This window comes from Bos grunniens, chromosome 1, assembly GCF_055505025.1.
Source record: "Bos grunniens cultivar Pamir isolate PY7600 chromosome 1, Bosgru_T2T1.0, whole genome shotgun sequence".
Classification (NCBI taxonomy): domain Eukaryota; kingdom Metazoa; phylum Chordata; class Mammalia; order Artiodactyla; family Bovidae; genus Bos; species Bos grunniens.
Genome location: NC_141165.1, coordinates 115,131,397 through 115,145,794, shown reverse-complemented (window position 1 = coordinate 115,145,794; position 14,398 = coordinate 115,131,397). Strand labels below are relative to the sequence as shown.

At 40.0% G+C, this 14,398-nt stretch overlaps 1 protein-coding gene across 2 annotated transcripts in view; it reads right to left on the bottom strand.

Annotated features, from left to right (window-relative positions):
- GABRR3 (gamma-aminobutyric acid type A receptor subunit rho3) overlaps positions 1–7,179 on the bottom strand; it is a 48,025-nt gene extending 40,846 nt beyond the window's left edge. For both annotated transcript variants that reach the window (XM_086410879.1, XM_086410872.1), the window contains exon 1: positions 6,768–7,179. In XM_086410879.1, coding sequence (XP_086267005.1) covers positions 6,768–6,892 — 125 coding nt within the window. In that variant the 5' untranslated portion in view covers positions 6,893–7,179. The remainder of the gene's footprint in view (positions 1–6,767) is intronic.
- Between the last annotated feature and the right edge of the window lie 7,219 nt (positions 7,180–14,398).

The window sequence follows — 14,398 nt, the reverse complement described above, 5'->3', positions numbered from 1 at the left end:
AATTCCATCCAGAGGAACAAAAAAAATTTTTTAATTAAAAATAGAACATAGAGAAGCAAAGACAGAATGCCCCTCCCCCAAATATCACCCTGTCCCTGTCTGGGAGTTGTGTTATTTAAAGATATTCTGTATGCTGTTATCTTTTGCATGTAGCTTCCCTAATGGACAAAAAAAATCCTAATAAATTTCCAGAATCCTAATCCTCAAAAAATAAATAAATAAATAAAGAATCCCCAGAACAATGAACATGCAGCCTGCTACAAAAGGCAAGGGGCTTCCCAGATGGCACAGTGGTTACGAATCTGCTTGCCAAGCAGGAGACAGGGTTCGATCCCTGGGTCGGGAAGATCCCCTGGAGTAGGAAATGGCAACCCACTCCAATATTCCTGACTGGGAAATCCCACGGACAGAGGAGCCTGGCAGGCTCCAGCCCATGGGGTCGCAGAATTGGACATGGCTGAATGCCTGAGCATGCATGCGTGAAAGGCACCCCTGGCAGTACCTGCGTGCACGCATGCCTCCTCTTACCTGAGGGCTCTACTTCTGTGCCGTGAGAGGTCCTGTGTTCACTTACTTTTGATTTTATACGCCATCTATTTTTCAGAAAGATTTATGTGGCTTAGACACCCTCTGAAATAATTTTGAAAACTTCACACATATTTAAGTAGTCATCTTCAATTTTTTCATCATAACATTTAAAATTAAATATTGATAATTTAAAATAAAACTTATATTCCTCCTTTAAATGTATCCAATGAGCCTGAAATACTCAGAATACGCATTTTAAAATACATGAATAAGCTCCTCTTTAAAAACCAGAAGTTTTGTTGCATTTCTTGTTTTCTTGAAACTGGCATTTCCATTTTATTTTCTTCATTGAATTTTATCACCTATCATACTTCTTTCCGAGAAGACACATTTCCGAGTATACACATTGAAATAAATTCTTTTGTAGCCTTTATGACTATTAAAAATGGGGCAAAACATAACTCATATAAATGTTGTAAATAATTATTAAAATTATGATTATATTTTATTGGAGAAGTATTTCTTAATAAGGTGATGGTACATTTTCCCTATTTTGTGTATCTGTGTATGGATATTACTCATTGCACTTGTTATTTCTTGTCTCTTTTGATAAAGCCCCTCTAATAGATGTGAGGCGATATCTCATGGTTTTGATTTACATTTCCTTGATCCTATTTTTCACTTCTATAGATGAAAATACAGAAAAACTTTGTTCATGGACATGAAGTTGGAAGAAATTTTGTTTAAGAACTATAACTTAAACAATTCCTTCTTATTTTTCAAAATTCACATTGTGGTGTATCATCAAGAATTCTTTCTAATGATTTATAACCTGACAAATTAAGTGGGTTCTTTCTTCAATATTGTTGAAAGCAAGAAAAAAAAAAAAAAACAGAAAAAAAGGAAAACACTCAGTTTGGAAAAGAATGTGTTATTTAAACTAAAGTCATCAGCTACCTTAACAACAACATCTGTAATGGATTCTTTGTACCCAGGTGGGTTTTATCCACTCGTGTAACACACATAGTTAAGATTCAGACAAAGGAAGAGGTGTGTGTGCTTTTATTTTGCCAAATGGGACAGAGCAATCATTAAAGAGAGGCTACAGAGAAGACTGCAGGCAAATTTTCAGGAGGATCCATTTTAGGAAAGAGGTCAGAGGAAGTCAGAGATCCAGAAATAATTAGTTTAAAACTTTTTATGCTCACATGTGCCTCTGAGAGCTTGCATGCACCCTTAGGGAAACATTATAGTCTAGGAGCATAAGTGTCCTATCTGAAGACCCCTGACTTGAAAAAAAAAAAAAGCATACAAGTAGAAAGGTTAATAAAATGAAGACAAATGGAACAGACAAAGGCAAGAGAAGCAAATGTGCTTAATAAGGGAGGTTAATTTATGACAGAGAACCAGATTTAGCTCAGAACTTTCTGGTCTGATTCCATCTAAGAATCATTTGAAGCTCCTTTGTCTTCTGCCTTCTTCCCTTTCCTAGAAAAAATGATTCTGCTTTTAGTCATTACTGAAAGAAAACTTTTGTATTAAATTAGAAAATTTTGCATGAAAATCTGAATTCTTCTTTTGAAAAATCAGGAAATCTAGTGACGCCGGGCTGAACTTCTCTTCCAAGAAGAAAAGTCAACCTGACCAGCCTCTGCCCCCAGAGGAACATTGAGCCTATAATTGCCTCAGTCTCTGCCAGTCACTTCTATCTTACCTCCAAGCAGTTTGAATTGGCAATCTCTAGGACACTCCAGTCCTCTTGCCTGGAAAATCCCATGGGCGGAGGAGCCTGGTGGGCTGCAGTCCATGGGGTGGCTAAGAGTCGGACACGACTGAGTGACTTCACTTTCACTTTTCACTTTCATGCATTGGAGAAGGAAATGGCAACCCACTCCAGTGTTCTTGCCTGGAGAATCCCAGGGATGGGGGAGCCTGGTGGGCTGTCATCTATGGGGTCGCACAGAGTCGGACACGACTGAAGTGACTTAGCAGCAGCAGCAGCAGCAGGACACTCTTGGCTTCTACATTAGGTTCTCGATGTGCTAGTAAACGTTTAACAAGAGACTCCAGGAAAAAAAGCCCTGTTTGTAGTGTTTGCTGATTTCCATACTGTCATCATAGCTGATTTCAAGCTATGGATATGACAGAGAAGTGTGTAGCCCATAGTATAGTATAGTACAATACAATACAATGTAATATAAGTTTTGTGTATGGTAGTATACTACAGTTTATATGATAAAATAGTATTCTATATTAGTGTAATACACAATACTACCTATACAGTAGTATATTATACTATATAATTGTACACTACATAGTATATACCACACTATACTATATACTGCTGCTGCTGCTGCTGCTAAGTTGCTTCAGTCGTGTCCGACTCTGTGCGACCCCGTAGACCGCAGCCCACCAGACTCCCCCATCCCTGGGATTCTCCAGGCAAGAACACTGGAGTGGGTTGCCATTTCCTTCTCCAATGCATGAAAGTGAAAAGTGAAAGTGAAGTCGCTCAGTCATGTCCGACTCTTAGCGACCCCATGGACTGTAGCCCACCAGGTTCCTCCATCCATGGGATTTTCCAGGCAAGAGTACTGGAGTGGGGTGCCATCGCCTTCTCCGATACTATATACTAGTATATAGTATATATAGTACTAGTATACCATATACAGTTACACTATACCATGTAGTATGTACTATACTACATTGAGTGCAGGAGGAGAAGGGGGATAACAGAGGATGAGATGGTTAGATGCCATCATTGACTCAGTGGACATGAATTTGAGCAAACTCCAGGAGATAGTGAAGGACAGGGAAGCCTGGCGTGCTGCAGTCCATGGGGTTGCAAAGAGTTGGACATGACTGAGTGACTGAACAACAATAACACAGCATAATATATTACAGTATAGTGTAGTATTTCTTCCAGACATAAATAGATATAAATAGTGGAGAACAATACATGATAGTAACATGTAGTAAAGTAGTTAGGAAATGGTGAACTTTAAGTATTTATTACTTTCATTAAAAATAAGTTATTTAATTGTATGTCTATATAAGTTAATTTTTAATAAGTTTATTTTTAGCAGCCTTAAAATTTCACAACTGGCTCTTGCAAGCTGATTTACACAGAAACTGGGCACTCTGCTGATTACTCTTAAGGCTGAGACAGTATATTCTTCTTAACTCCCAACCCAATATTTGTCATTACAGAAGGCACTCAATACAATTGCCGAAAGGATGAATAAATATTCAGTAAGTCTGGATGCCTAATCTTGTTTGCATCACTGGGGAGCCAGATCTCTCCTCTAGGCCAAACAGGAACATTTTCCCCTGCCATACCTAATTTATTCACCAACTCCTCCTCTCCCCTACTCTGTTTTTAAGAAATAAAGGGATGAATCTTTGGATGAAAGATTTTTAAAGTATTTGGCTAAAAAAGGGAGTCTTTGGGCAAAAAGCAAAATTATATTCTGAATGTAAATAGTTAATAGCCTATTTAAGGATAAACTGCCTGACTGTAAGAAAACTAGCTCAAAATAATGTACATAAATGTGACCTAATTTATACAAATATACTTCCTAATTTTCAAAGAAAGATCAAGTCTTCTTTCCACGTTCATTCTATTAGTTCTCTTGCATTATGAGTGGCATTACTGACTCGATGGACATGAGTTTGAGCAAGCTCCGGGAATTGGTGATGGACAGGCAAGCCTGGTGTGCTGCAGTCCATGGGGTTGCAGAGTTGTACATGACTGAGTGACTGGAATGAACTGAACTGAACTTATGACAGAGTGGATTATTAATTCATTACTTATTTAATTATTGATAATCAGATCATGTGTGGGGTAAAGAACCTCACAGCGTTTATTCATATACTAAGGTCTAAATTATCCTGGGTTCCTTACTCTATAAACTGTCTTACGTAGTAATTTCTGTATTTTTGTCAAAATGCCTTAAAATCTGCCTGAGAGGGTGCTGAGTGACAGCTCAGAAGCTGGCTGGCTGCATTACTCTGTTCACTGGGGAAATGCATGGCTTTCATCTTAAGTGGCTGCTTCTGAACCAGGGTGTGTATTTTATGCCATCCCTAGAGTCCTAGAGGATTTTTCTTTGAAGAACAAAAGAGGTAGGTATAAATTTTAATGAATCATATTGTGGCTTATCACTTAGGATATAGAGAAGTGAAAACAAGCATTCTTGGCCCCATAGAGTAGAAAGCTCAGGGTTCCCTCTTCATTTAACTGGAGTCTAAAAATGAGACACTTAACATAAGAGAGAATTCTTACACCACCGCAAAGAAAGATGTTTTCTTCTTGTCCGTTAAATGACACCTACAAAATACACATGGCAGATTTTTCTCCAGCAGTTCTCCCACCAATAGTGGGCTGGTGAGTCCCTGTGACTATCTCCCTTCTTATCTACACATCCACCAAACAAACTGGGCAAACCCCCTACTGTTTAAGTCACAGAGGATATTTTAAGCAATCTCCATTTGTTTCAAAATTAGATACAATACACTACTAAAATATATTAAATGTTATAAGCAGCCTGAAAAAAGCACACAGCCTGGTTGGATAGTCTCACATTTCCTAAATATTGCTTGCCTAACTGCCCCGGGGAAGACAGAAAGTGTTTAAACGGGACAAGACTTCATAACATCGTAGATCTGAGTGTGGAAGCCAAGTGGGAAGTGTGGGAGATGGTTTTTGATTTCTAAGAGCAGAGCAGGAATCAGGACTCTAGCGACCACTCCTCCCCACTCCCCCACAGTGCTTTTGTTTTTGGTCATTAAACCTGAGGCTTCAGAAGGATATATTAAATTTTTATGTTCTCTTTCCTAATCTTATAGTGAGTGCTTCATAAATATTCAAAATGTGAGGTCAATCTGGCTGAAACATATGTCACCAAGGTTGGCTGGGTGATCTCACTCACTTTCATTCCTCAATTTCTCCTACTGGGTCTTTTTGGGAATCTTGCACTTGGGGAAAAGGAAAGACTTTCTCTAGGACAGGAGGTTATTCACTGGTTATTAAAGTTACCTGGGTGGTATTAGGCATTGCACTGGGCTGCATGCATGCTCTGTTGCTCACTTGTGTCTGATTCTTTGTAACTCCATGGACTGCAGCCCCCAGGGTTCTCTGTCCATGGGATTTCCCAGACAAGAATACTGGCGTGGGTTGCCATTTCTTTCTCCAGGGGATCCTCCTTACCCATGGATCGAACTCTTATCTCCTGAGTCTCCTGCATTGCAGGCAGATTATTTACCACTGAGTCACTAGGGAAGCATTACCTGTGTACTACGGTGACTAGTTGTTCTAGTTTGTCTGAGACTGAGGGGGTCCCTAGGACTTCAAGCACTAAAGACCATGGCTGCTAAGTCGCTTCAGTCATGTCCGACCCTGTTCGACCCAATAGACGGCAGCCCACCAGGCTCCCCCGTCCCTTGGATTCTCCAGGCAAGAACAATGGAGTGGGTTGCCGTTTCCTTTTCCAATTCATGAAAGTGAAAAGTGAAAGTGAAGTGGCTCAGTCGTGTCCGACTCTGAGTGACCCCATGGACTGCAGCCCACCAGGCTCCTCCATCCATGGGATTTTCCAGGCAAAAGTACTGGAGTGGGGTGCCATTTCCTTCTCTGAAAGACCATGGAGCCCCAGGCAAATCAGATGAACTGGTCATTCTAGTAGAGAGCTATGCCCCGTCACTAGTAGGTCCAAATATACCCTGATTATTGATGATAGGATAATAATGACAATGTATTGACATTCAGGATGATATTTCAAAGATGATTTTCCAAATGGAAAACGAATCTTGAAAAACAACGAATGGTTTTGATGCCTCTCAGTACTGTCTCATCAATATACAGAGCTATATACACTCTGCAAGTACTTGACATCAGAAATCGGTACTTAGACTAATTTCCACTCCAAAATTTTTGATGGAACATTAAACTCATGTCATTATTAATAATAAATGCATTGCTCATTGGAGAAATACAATCCCTGAGAGAAGACTCATACAAGAGCCCTTTAACTACTTTGAATAAAATTAAGCACGTAAATGCCAGCATGGACCCCAGATTCTGTTCTTTCTATGATAACCAGAAGTGATTTATTTTGATGACTGCGCACTCTCTCTAGGGACAATCACTGCCACAAATGTGTGCTACCATTAAAGATATATTCCTCATAGGTCTGAGGCAGCTGGTGAGAGAAATTGGGACTATAGTATGGCTGTCTTACCGAGTCTGTTCCATTGAAGAGGAGCATCGTGGGTGGGGCGTCTTGATTTCAGCAACAGCAGAAGCATTTGGCATCAGTGTGATCCAGATGCAGGTGAAGAAGACCAACTGGGAAGCCAGGATCATCTCTTCCAAAAGAAAGAAATGTGGATGGATACAACCAATACTGTTATCAATACTGCTTCTTCACGTGTCCTTTTAAAAGTAATTAGGGTCCCAGGTAAAAAGGTATCAAGGAAGAAAGAGAGACATTGCTTTCAGGGCTGTGTCCTTTGTTTTAGTAGGTTAAGTGGATTGACATCATTTAGAGGCAAACATCTGTCTGGATCATCAGCCATTCAAGAGAAACAAAGCAGATTTTTTTTCCTTTTCAGTTCCCATCCTCTAGTCCCTCTTTGCAGGGAAGGTTCTTAGTGGGATGCTTGATTCTGGACTCAATAAACTCGCAGTGGCAGTCGTACGCAGACAAAGAAGTGAGGTTAGGCTTTAAGTCCCCTTAATCCAACACAATATCATTTGAATATATTTAGCGACTCAGCAAATAATATGCTTAATGAGAACAAAGATGATTAGTTTAATCCAGAAAGGAATCTTTCCCTCTCCAAATGTGTACAGATTGCCAGAGTACAAAAAAAATTCAATGATTATTTTGTCAAATAAATAATCATATTTTAAGATGATGGTTTATTCCATTGATATCAATCAAGTGGTTCAATTTAAGGTTTAATATGGTAAGCAGCCAGATAAATAAGAGGAGAAATTAGCCTTGGGCAGGGGGTAAGGAATTATGTTACATTATGGCCACATAGGAGGCTAAAGATACTTCGCACATACTGAGTAGAAGTAGTCCCTCTATAATGCAAAGTGCCATTGCATGGGTATGATGGTGAAATTCAGTTTCTTCAACTGGAAAATAAAAGGTGAGCAAGTCAGTGACGGCCGACTGTTTACTAGGACTGAAAAAGAACGCTGTTTTCTTCCCAGGAATACAGTGTGAAGGAAATTGTTAAATTTCCTCAAATTAATTTGTCTCCTTGACACTGCATATCTTGTGTTATTGCTTGATTCTGCTTATTCTGACTTGGGTTTCCTCTTCTCTTAGCCCATGTATTAACACCTCCTATGTTTTTGGGGGCAAGTATTTCCTCTTTAAAATATGTGTTTAATATAAAATATTATAAATATTACAAATATACAGAATAAAGTAATAAATCTTTACTTTTCCCTTCATCCCCTATTTAGTGTTTATCACTGTATACAGTTATGCTTTTATATATATTCATAAATAATCTACCATTTTTTTGCACATTTCAGAAAACTTTATAAAAATGGTGTTAAATTATGCCTTTATATCTGCAACATACTTTTTCTCTCCACATTATGCTTAGATTTATTATGTCGATATATGTAGTCCTAGTCAATTCATTTTTAAGTGCCAATTAATACGTCAATGTGTGGATAATTAACACTTTATTTATTCTTTTGCTGATGGACATTATTTCTTATTTTCCTATGATAAATAACCTATTATAAGCAATTCTGCAGTGAATTTTGGTCAATATTTTCTTGTGTTCATACGTACCAGTTTCTTTAGGATAAATACCTAGGAGTAAAGCCTCTAGGATGAACAATTTTCACATCTTCAAATTTATAGGAGACTACCAGAATGCTCACAATGGTTGCACCAATTTACAGCCTCACTAACAGTGAATGAAAGCTCTCGTTTCTTAAAATCTTTTTTGACTTTAATATAATCAGGTTTCTACATGTTACCCAATCCATCTTTTAGGTTTAATTTTAATTTCCCTAGTGGCTAAAGAAGTTTGAGCAAATTTTTTCATGTATTTCTGGGCCAGTAAGCTTTCTTCTTCTGCAAACAGCCAGTCAATAGGAGAAACGTGAGAAAAGTTGCTGGTTTTTTGGTTTTTTCCCCCTCAAAGTGTACGTATTCTGTCTTTTTCTTTAATTGGAGGATAATCGCTTTTCAGTGCTGTGGTGGTCTCTGCATTACATCAACACTAATACTGGGCGTATGCCCTGAGAAAACCATAATTAAAAAAGACACAAGCACCCCAGTGTTCATTGAAGTACTGTTTACAATAGCCAGGACATGGAAGCTACTGCTTGTAAGCGGCTGTCACTTTGGCTGCTGAAGGATGTCATCATGGTCAAAGTTTGTGGTCTCATGAGATCCAGGGCCCTGGCTCTTGATCCTAGCACTCACAACTACCTGAGCCTGTTCTCTTTGTTAAGTACCGTTATCTACATAAGTACTTCCCAAAGCAATTCTTGGCTATGTTTTGTGAAAAAAACATTCTGTACTAAGTGAGTGTGGAAAACACTTTTTTTTTTTTTTTTGGTGTGTGTGTGTGTGTCTGTGTAGCAGTAAAACTTGCTTGTTGACACTGATATTTAAATTTCATAGTGTTTTCATGTTCTCATGAAATCTGTCCCTCCCCCACCCCTCAATTAAACACTGTAAAAACCATTTGGCGGGATGAATACAGACCACTGGGTGTAATTTTCCAACCCCAAGTCTAGGCTGGGGATTCACAGTTCACATCACATGGGTCAGTGAAAGTGCTCTGGCCCTACAGCAACCAGGAGGATGTGATTTCAATGGTCTAGTCTCTGCTTATCTTACTGGATCTGTTGGAAACAGTGACACACCTGATTTCTCCCTCCTACTTGAAATCTTTTCTTCACCTGCCCTCTGCTTTTCTGGACTTGCTTGTTTTTTCTTACATCTTGGTTATTCCTTCTTAGTTCTATTATTTGATCCCCCTTCCTCTATCAGATTTCACAGTACTCAAGTGGTTCTATGCTCAGTACTTTAGTACTCCTTCCTTTAGTACTCCTCTTGTGAGCTCAGCCAGTTTCAAGGTTTTGAGAATGATGTGTATGCATGTGTGGCTCAGTTGTGTCTGACTCTTTGTGACCCCATGGTCTGTAGCCTGCCAGGGTCCTCTGTTCATAGAATTCTCCAGGCAAGAATACTGGAGTGGGTTGCCATTCCCTTCTCCAGAGGATCTTCCTGACTCAGGGATAGAACCCAGATCTCCTGCATAGCAGGCAGATTCTTTACCATCTGAGCCACCAACTGCATGCTTAATGTTTGTACTTGGACTTCTGATAAGTATCTCAAGCTCAACGCATCCAAAAGTAGGCTTGTTAATACCCCTCCCCCCCTAGCTCACCTACAGCCTTCTCTGTCTCAGCTGATAACAACAATGTCCCTTCTTGACATTCCTTGTCCAATCCACCTTAAGAACACATACAGGATCCAGGGACTTCCCACTTGCTGCTCAGCGGCCGCCCTGGCCTGTTAACCATCTTTATCCTTTGCTTGAATGTTTGCAGTGGTGCTTTGTCTCCTTGCCTCTCCCCTTGCCTTGTTTCAGTTACTTCTCAGCACAGCAACCAGGGATCTTTTTTTTTTTTTTTTAATTTTATTTTATTTTTAAACTTTACATAACTGTATTAGTTTTGCCAAATATCAAAATGAATCCGCCACAGGTATACATGTGTTCCCCATCCTGAACCCTCCTCCCTCCTCCCTCCCCATACCATCCCTCTGGGTCGTCCCAGTGCACTAGCCCCAAGCATCCAGTATCGTGCATCGAACCTGGACTGGCAACTCGTTTCTTACATGATATTTTACATGTTTCAATGCCATTCTCCCAAATCTTCCCACCCTCTCCCTCTCCCACAGAGTCCATAAGACTGTTCTATACATCAGTGTCTCTTTTGCTGTCTCGTATACCGGGTTATTGTTACCATCTTTCTAAATTCCATATATATGCATTAGTATACTGTATTTATGTTTTTCCTTCTGGCTTACTTCACTCTGTATAATAGGCTCCAGTTTCATCCACCTCATTAGAACTGATTCAAATGTATTCTTTTTAATGGCTGAGTAATACTCCATTGTGTATATGTACCACAGCTTTCTTATCCATTCATCTGCTGATGGACATCTAGGTTGCTTCCATGTCCTGGCTATTATAACCACTGCTGCGATGAACATTGAGGTACACGTGTCTCTTTCCCTTCTGGTTTCCTCAGTGTGTATGCCCAGCAGTGGGATTGCTGGATCATAAGGCAGTTCTATTTCCAGTTTTTTAAGGAATCTCCACACTGTTCTCCATAGTGGCTGTACTAGTTTGCATTCCCACCAACAGTGTAAGAGGGTTCCCTTTTCTCCACACCCTCTCCAGCATTTATTATTTGTAGACTTTTGGATCGCAGCCATTCTGACTGGTGTGAAATGGTACCTCATAGTGGTTTTGATTTGCATTTCTCTGATAATGAGTGATGTTGAGCATCTTTTCATGTGTTTGTTAGCCATCTGTATGTCTTCTTTGGAGAAATGTCTATTTAGTTCTTTGGCCCATTTTTTGATTGGGTTGTTTATTTTTCTGGAGTTGAGCTGTAGGAGTTGCTTGTATATTTTTGAGATTAGTTGTTTGTCAGTTGCTTCATTTGCTATTATTTTCTCCCATTCTGAAGGCTGTCTTTTCACCTTGCTAATAGTTTCCTTTGATGTGCAGAAGCTTTTAAGGTTAATTAGGTCCCATTTGTTTATTTTTGATTTTATTTCCAATATTCTGGGAGGTGGGTCACAGAGGATCCTGCTGTGATGTATGTCAGAGAGTGTTTTGCCTATGTTCTCCTCTAGGAGTTTTATAGTTTCTGGTCTTACGTTTAGATCTTTAATCCATTTTGAGTTTATTTTGGTGTATGGTGTTAGAAAGTGGTCTAGTTTCATTCTTTTACAAGTGGTTGACCAGATTTCCCAGCACCACTTGTTAGAGAGATTGTCTTTAATCCATTGTATATTCTTGCCTCCTTTGTCAAAGATAAGGTGTCCATATGTGTGTGGATTTATCTCTGGGCTTTCTATTTTATTCCATTGATCTATATCTTTTAAGAATAAAAGTCAGATCAAGCTACACCTCTCTTTAAAACTCTGCCATGGCTCCTTTTCTTCTGTTTGAAAGTCTTTATGAAGGCTAGGTAATCTACACCTCCCCACTCCTTCTGCCTTCTGGCTTCTCCACTGTCCGCTCCACCCACCCAGGCTGTTCCACAAACTCTGGTTTCTTTGCTGTTCCTCCAACATACCAAACACACTCACACGGCAGGGTCTTTGCACGGGTTGTCATCCTTGCCTGACCCACTCTATACACAAGAATCTATCTAACTCCTTTAACATATTTAAATCAAATGTCAAATGTCATTTATTCAATGAAGCACACCCTAACCTCCTTAAAAAAAAAAAACAACACAGTCTGCTCCCTTTTCTCCAAAACTTGTTACCAATCTACCATATACCCCACTTAACATGTCTTACACAATTTACTTATTATATTTACTGTTCATTATTCATCTAATCCTGCTAGAATGTAAGCTCTACAAGGAAGCATCCTGTGTCTGTTTTGTTCCCTGGGGTATCCTAAGCACTTCTAACCATTTTTGGCATATAATCAGTGTTTAGTAAATATTTGCTGCATTAAAAGCATCAGTAAAAAGTCTGTTTAGTTCTGCTGAATTCAGTGTTTCCCAAACATGGTTGACCTTAAATCTCCTCAAAAAAAAAAAAAAAAAAAATCCACCAGATCCCCTGATGCTGCTGCTGCTGCTAAGTCCCTTCAGTCCTGTCCGACTCTGTGTGATCCCAGAGATGGCAGCCCACCAGGCTCCCCCATCCCTGGGATTCTCCAGGCAAGAACACTGGAGTGGGTTGCCATTTCCTTCTCCAATGCATGAAAGTGAAAAGTGAAAGTGAAGTCATCCAGTCGTATCCGACTCTTTGCGACCCCATGGACTGCAGCCCACCAGGCTCCTCCATCCATGGGATTTTCCAGGCAAGAGTACTGGAGTGGGGTGCCATTGCCTTCTCCTAATATTCCTAAAAAAAAAAAAAAGTGCTCCTCCAGAGCACTCAGCTGGCAAATTCTGATTTATAGGTTTATTTGTGCTTTACATGCCCGCTTTATCAAAAGTCTAGGTCCCAGCATCTTGAGACTACTTTTGTACAATTTTACTTGTTTGTTTATTTATTTTTGGCTGCGATGGGTCTTCACTGCTGCTCTGGCTTTTCTCTAGTTGCAGTGAGCCAGGGCTTCTCCTTGTGCTGGCTTCTCTTGTGGGGCACGGCCTCTGGGCATGTGGGCTTCCGTAGTTGCAGCACGTGAACTTGGTAGATGCAGCGCAGGCTCAGTGGTCCGCAGCTCAGACTCGTGGGCTTAGTTGCCCCTTGGCATGTGTGATCTTCCTTGGACCAGGGATCGAACCTGTGTCCCATTCATTGGCAGAATTCTTAACCACTGCACCACCAGTGAGGCCCCTATTTTTGATGACTATTAAACTTTTAAGTTCATAATGAAATACTGGTAGCCAGTGAAGGGTAAGCCAGGCACTGTGCTTGTGCTTAATCATTCAGTCATATCCAACTCTGTGACTCATTGGACTACAGCCTGCCAGGATCCTCTGTCCATGGGATTTTTCAGGCAAGAATACTAGAGTGGGTTGCCAATACCTTCTCCGGGGATCTTCCCAACCCAGGAATTGAACTGGAGTCTCCTGTGTCTCCTGCATTGCAAGTGGATTCTTTACCTGCTGAGCCGTTGGGGAAGCCACTAACAGGAGAGTTCTTAAAGCAGTACTTTGTCTTAAAGGAATGAAGCACTAAAGTAGAACTTACCCACCTGTCAGGTCAGCACTGCAGCTTCTGGGGAGCACATGTTTTTCAGAAATATCTGGCAGAAAAAAAAAAAATATCTGGCAGGTCATATACCTCCTCACCACCACTTAGTCATATCAGGGTGCCCTACGTGCCCCCCTCCACACTGTAGAAATGACGCAAGTCCATCTGACCTCTTTATTAAATCATCTTTGCTAAAAATAACTCTGCATATCAACATCAACGTTAAGGGAGAAATAAAAAGTTTAAATACAGTCAGTTTGAATTTAAGTTTGCATAAAAATAAAAACGAGGCGATGGCCTAGGCTACAAAGAGTTGGCCTACAGAAGGTCTTAGGGTTTCAATTCAATTACAGCAAAACATCTGTCTCTGTTGTTGTTGAATCTGCTCCTTATCCCTTTAGTGCTTTCTTTGCAAACCCAGTAAGCTTCTTAAGAAAAAAAAAAAAGAAAATCACATCTGTCGACATTGGAAAGAAGTAACTACCAGGGAACAAAATTAATCACAGGGTCAGTGGAGATTTTTGTAATGGTTTAAGCTCTCCCTCACATGTACTGCCTCCTGTCCACTCTGCTTTCGCCCTGAGGATACCGGCTAGTTTACATTCCTTTGGCAGGAAGCCAGAGAGAACACTCGGATAGCATGGCTGTGTCATCATTATTCATTTTGGGGTATGCAGCTATTTTGCTTACAAATAGAAAACACAAGGAAAGTGGAAGTCTTATTTATATTGAATCAAAAGCATATGACAACAACAATAAACAATTCCAGGCCCCAAGAAATGCCCCACTGTGTCTGCATGATGCCAGGTAGGCAAAATATCTTGAGTGGGAAACTAGAGTTATAAAATATGATATGGAAAGGCTGTTGGAGATCATTTATCCAAGTCTTTCTCTTTTTTATATATGAGGAAACTAAGACTAGA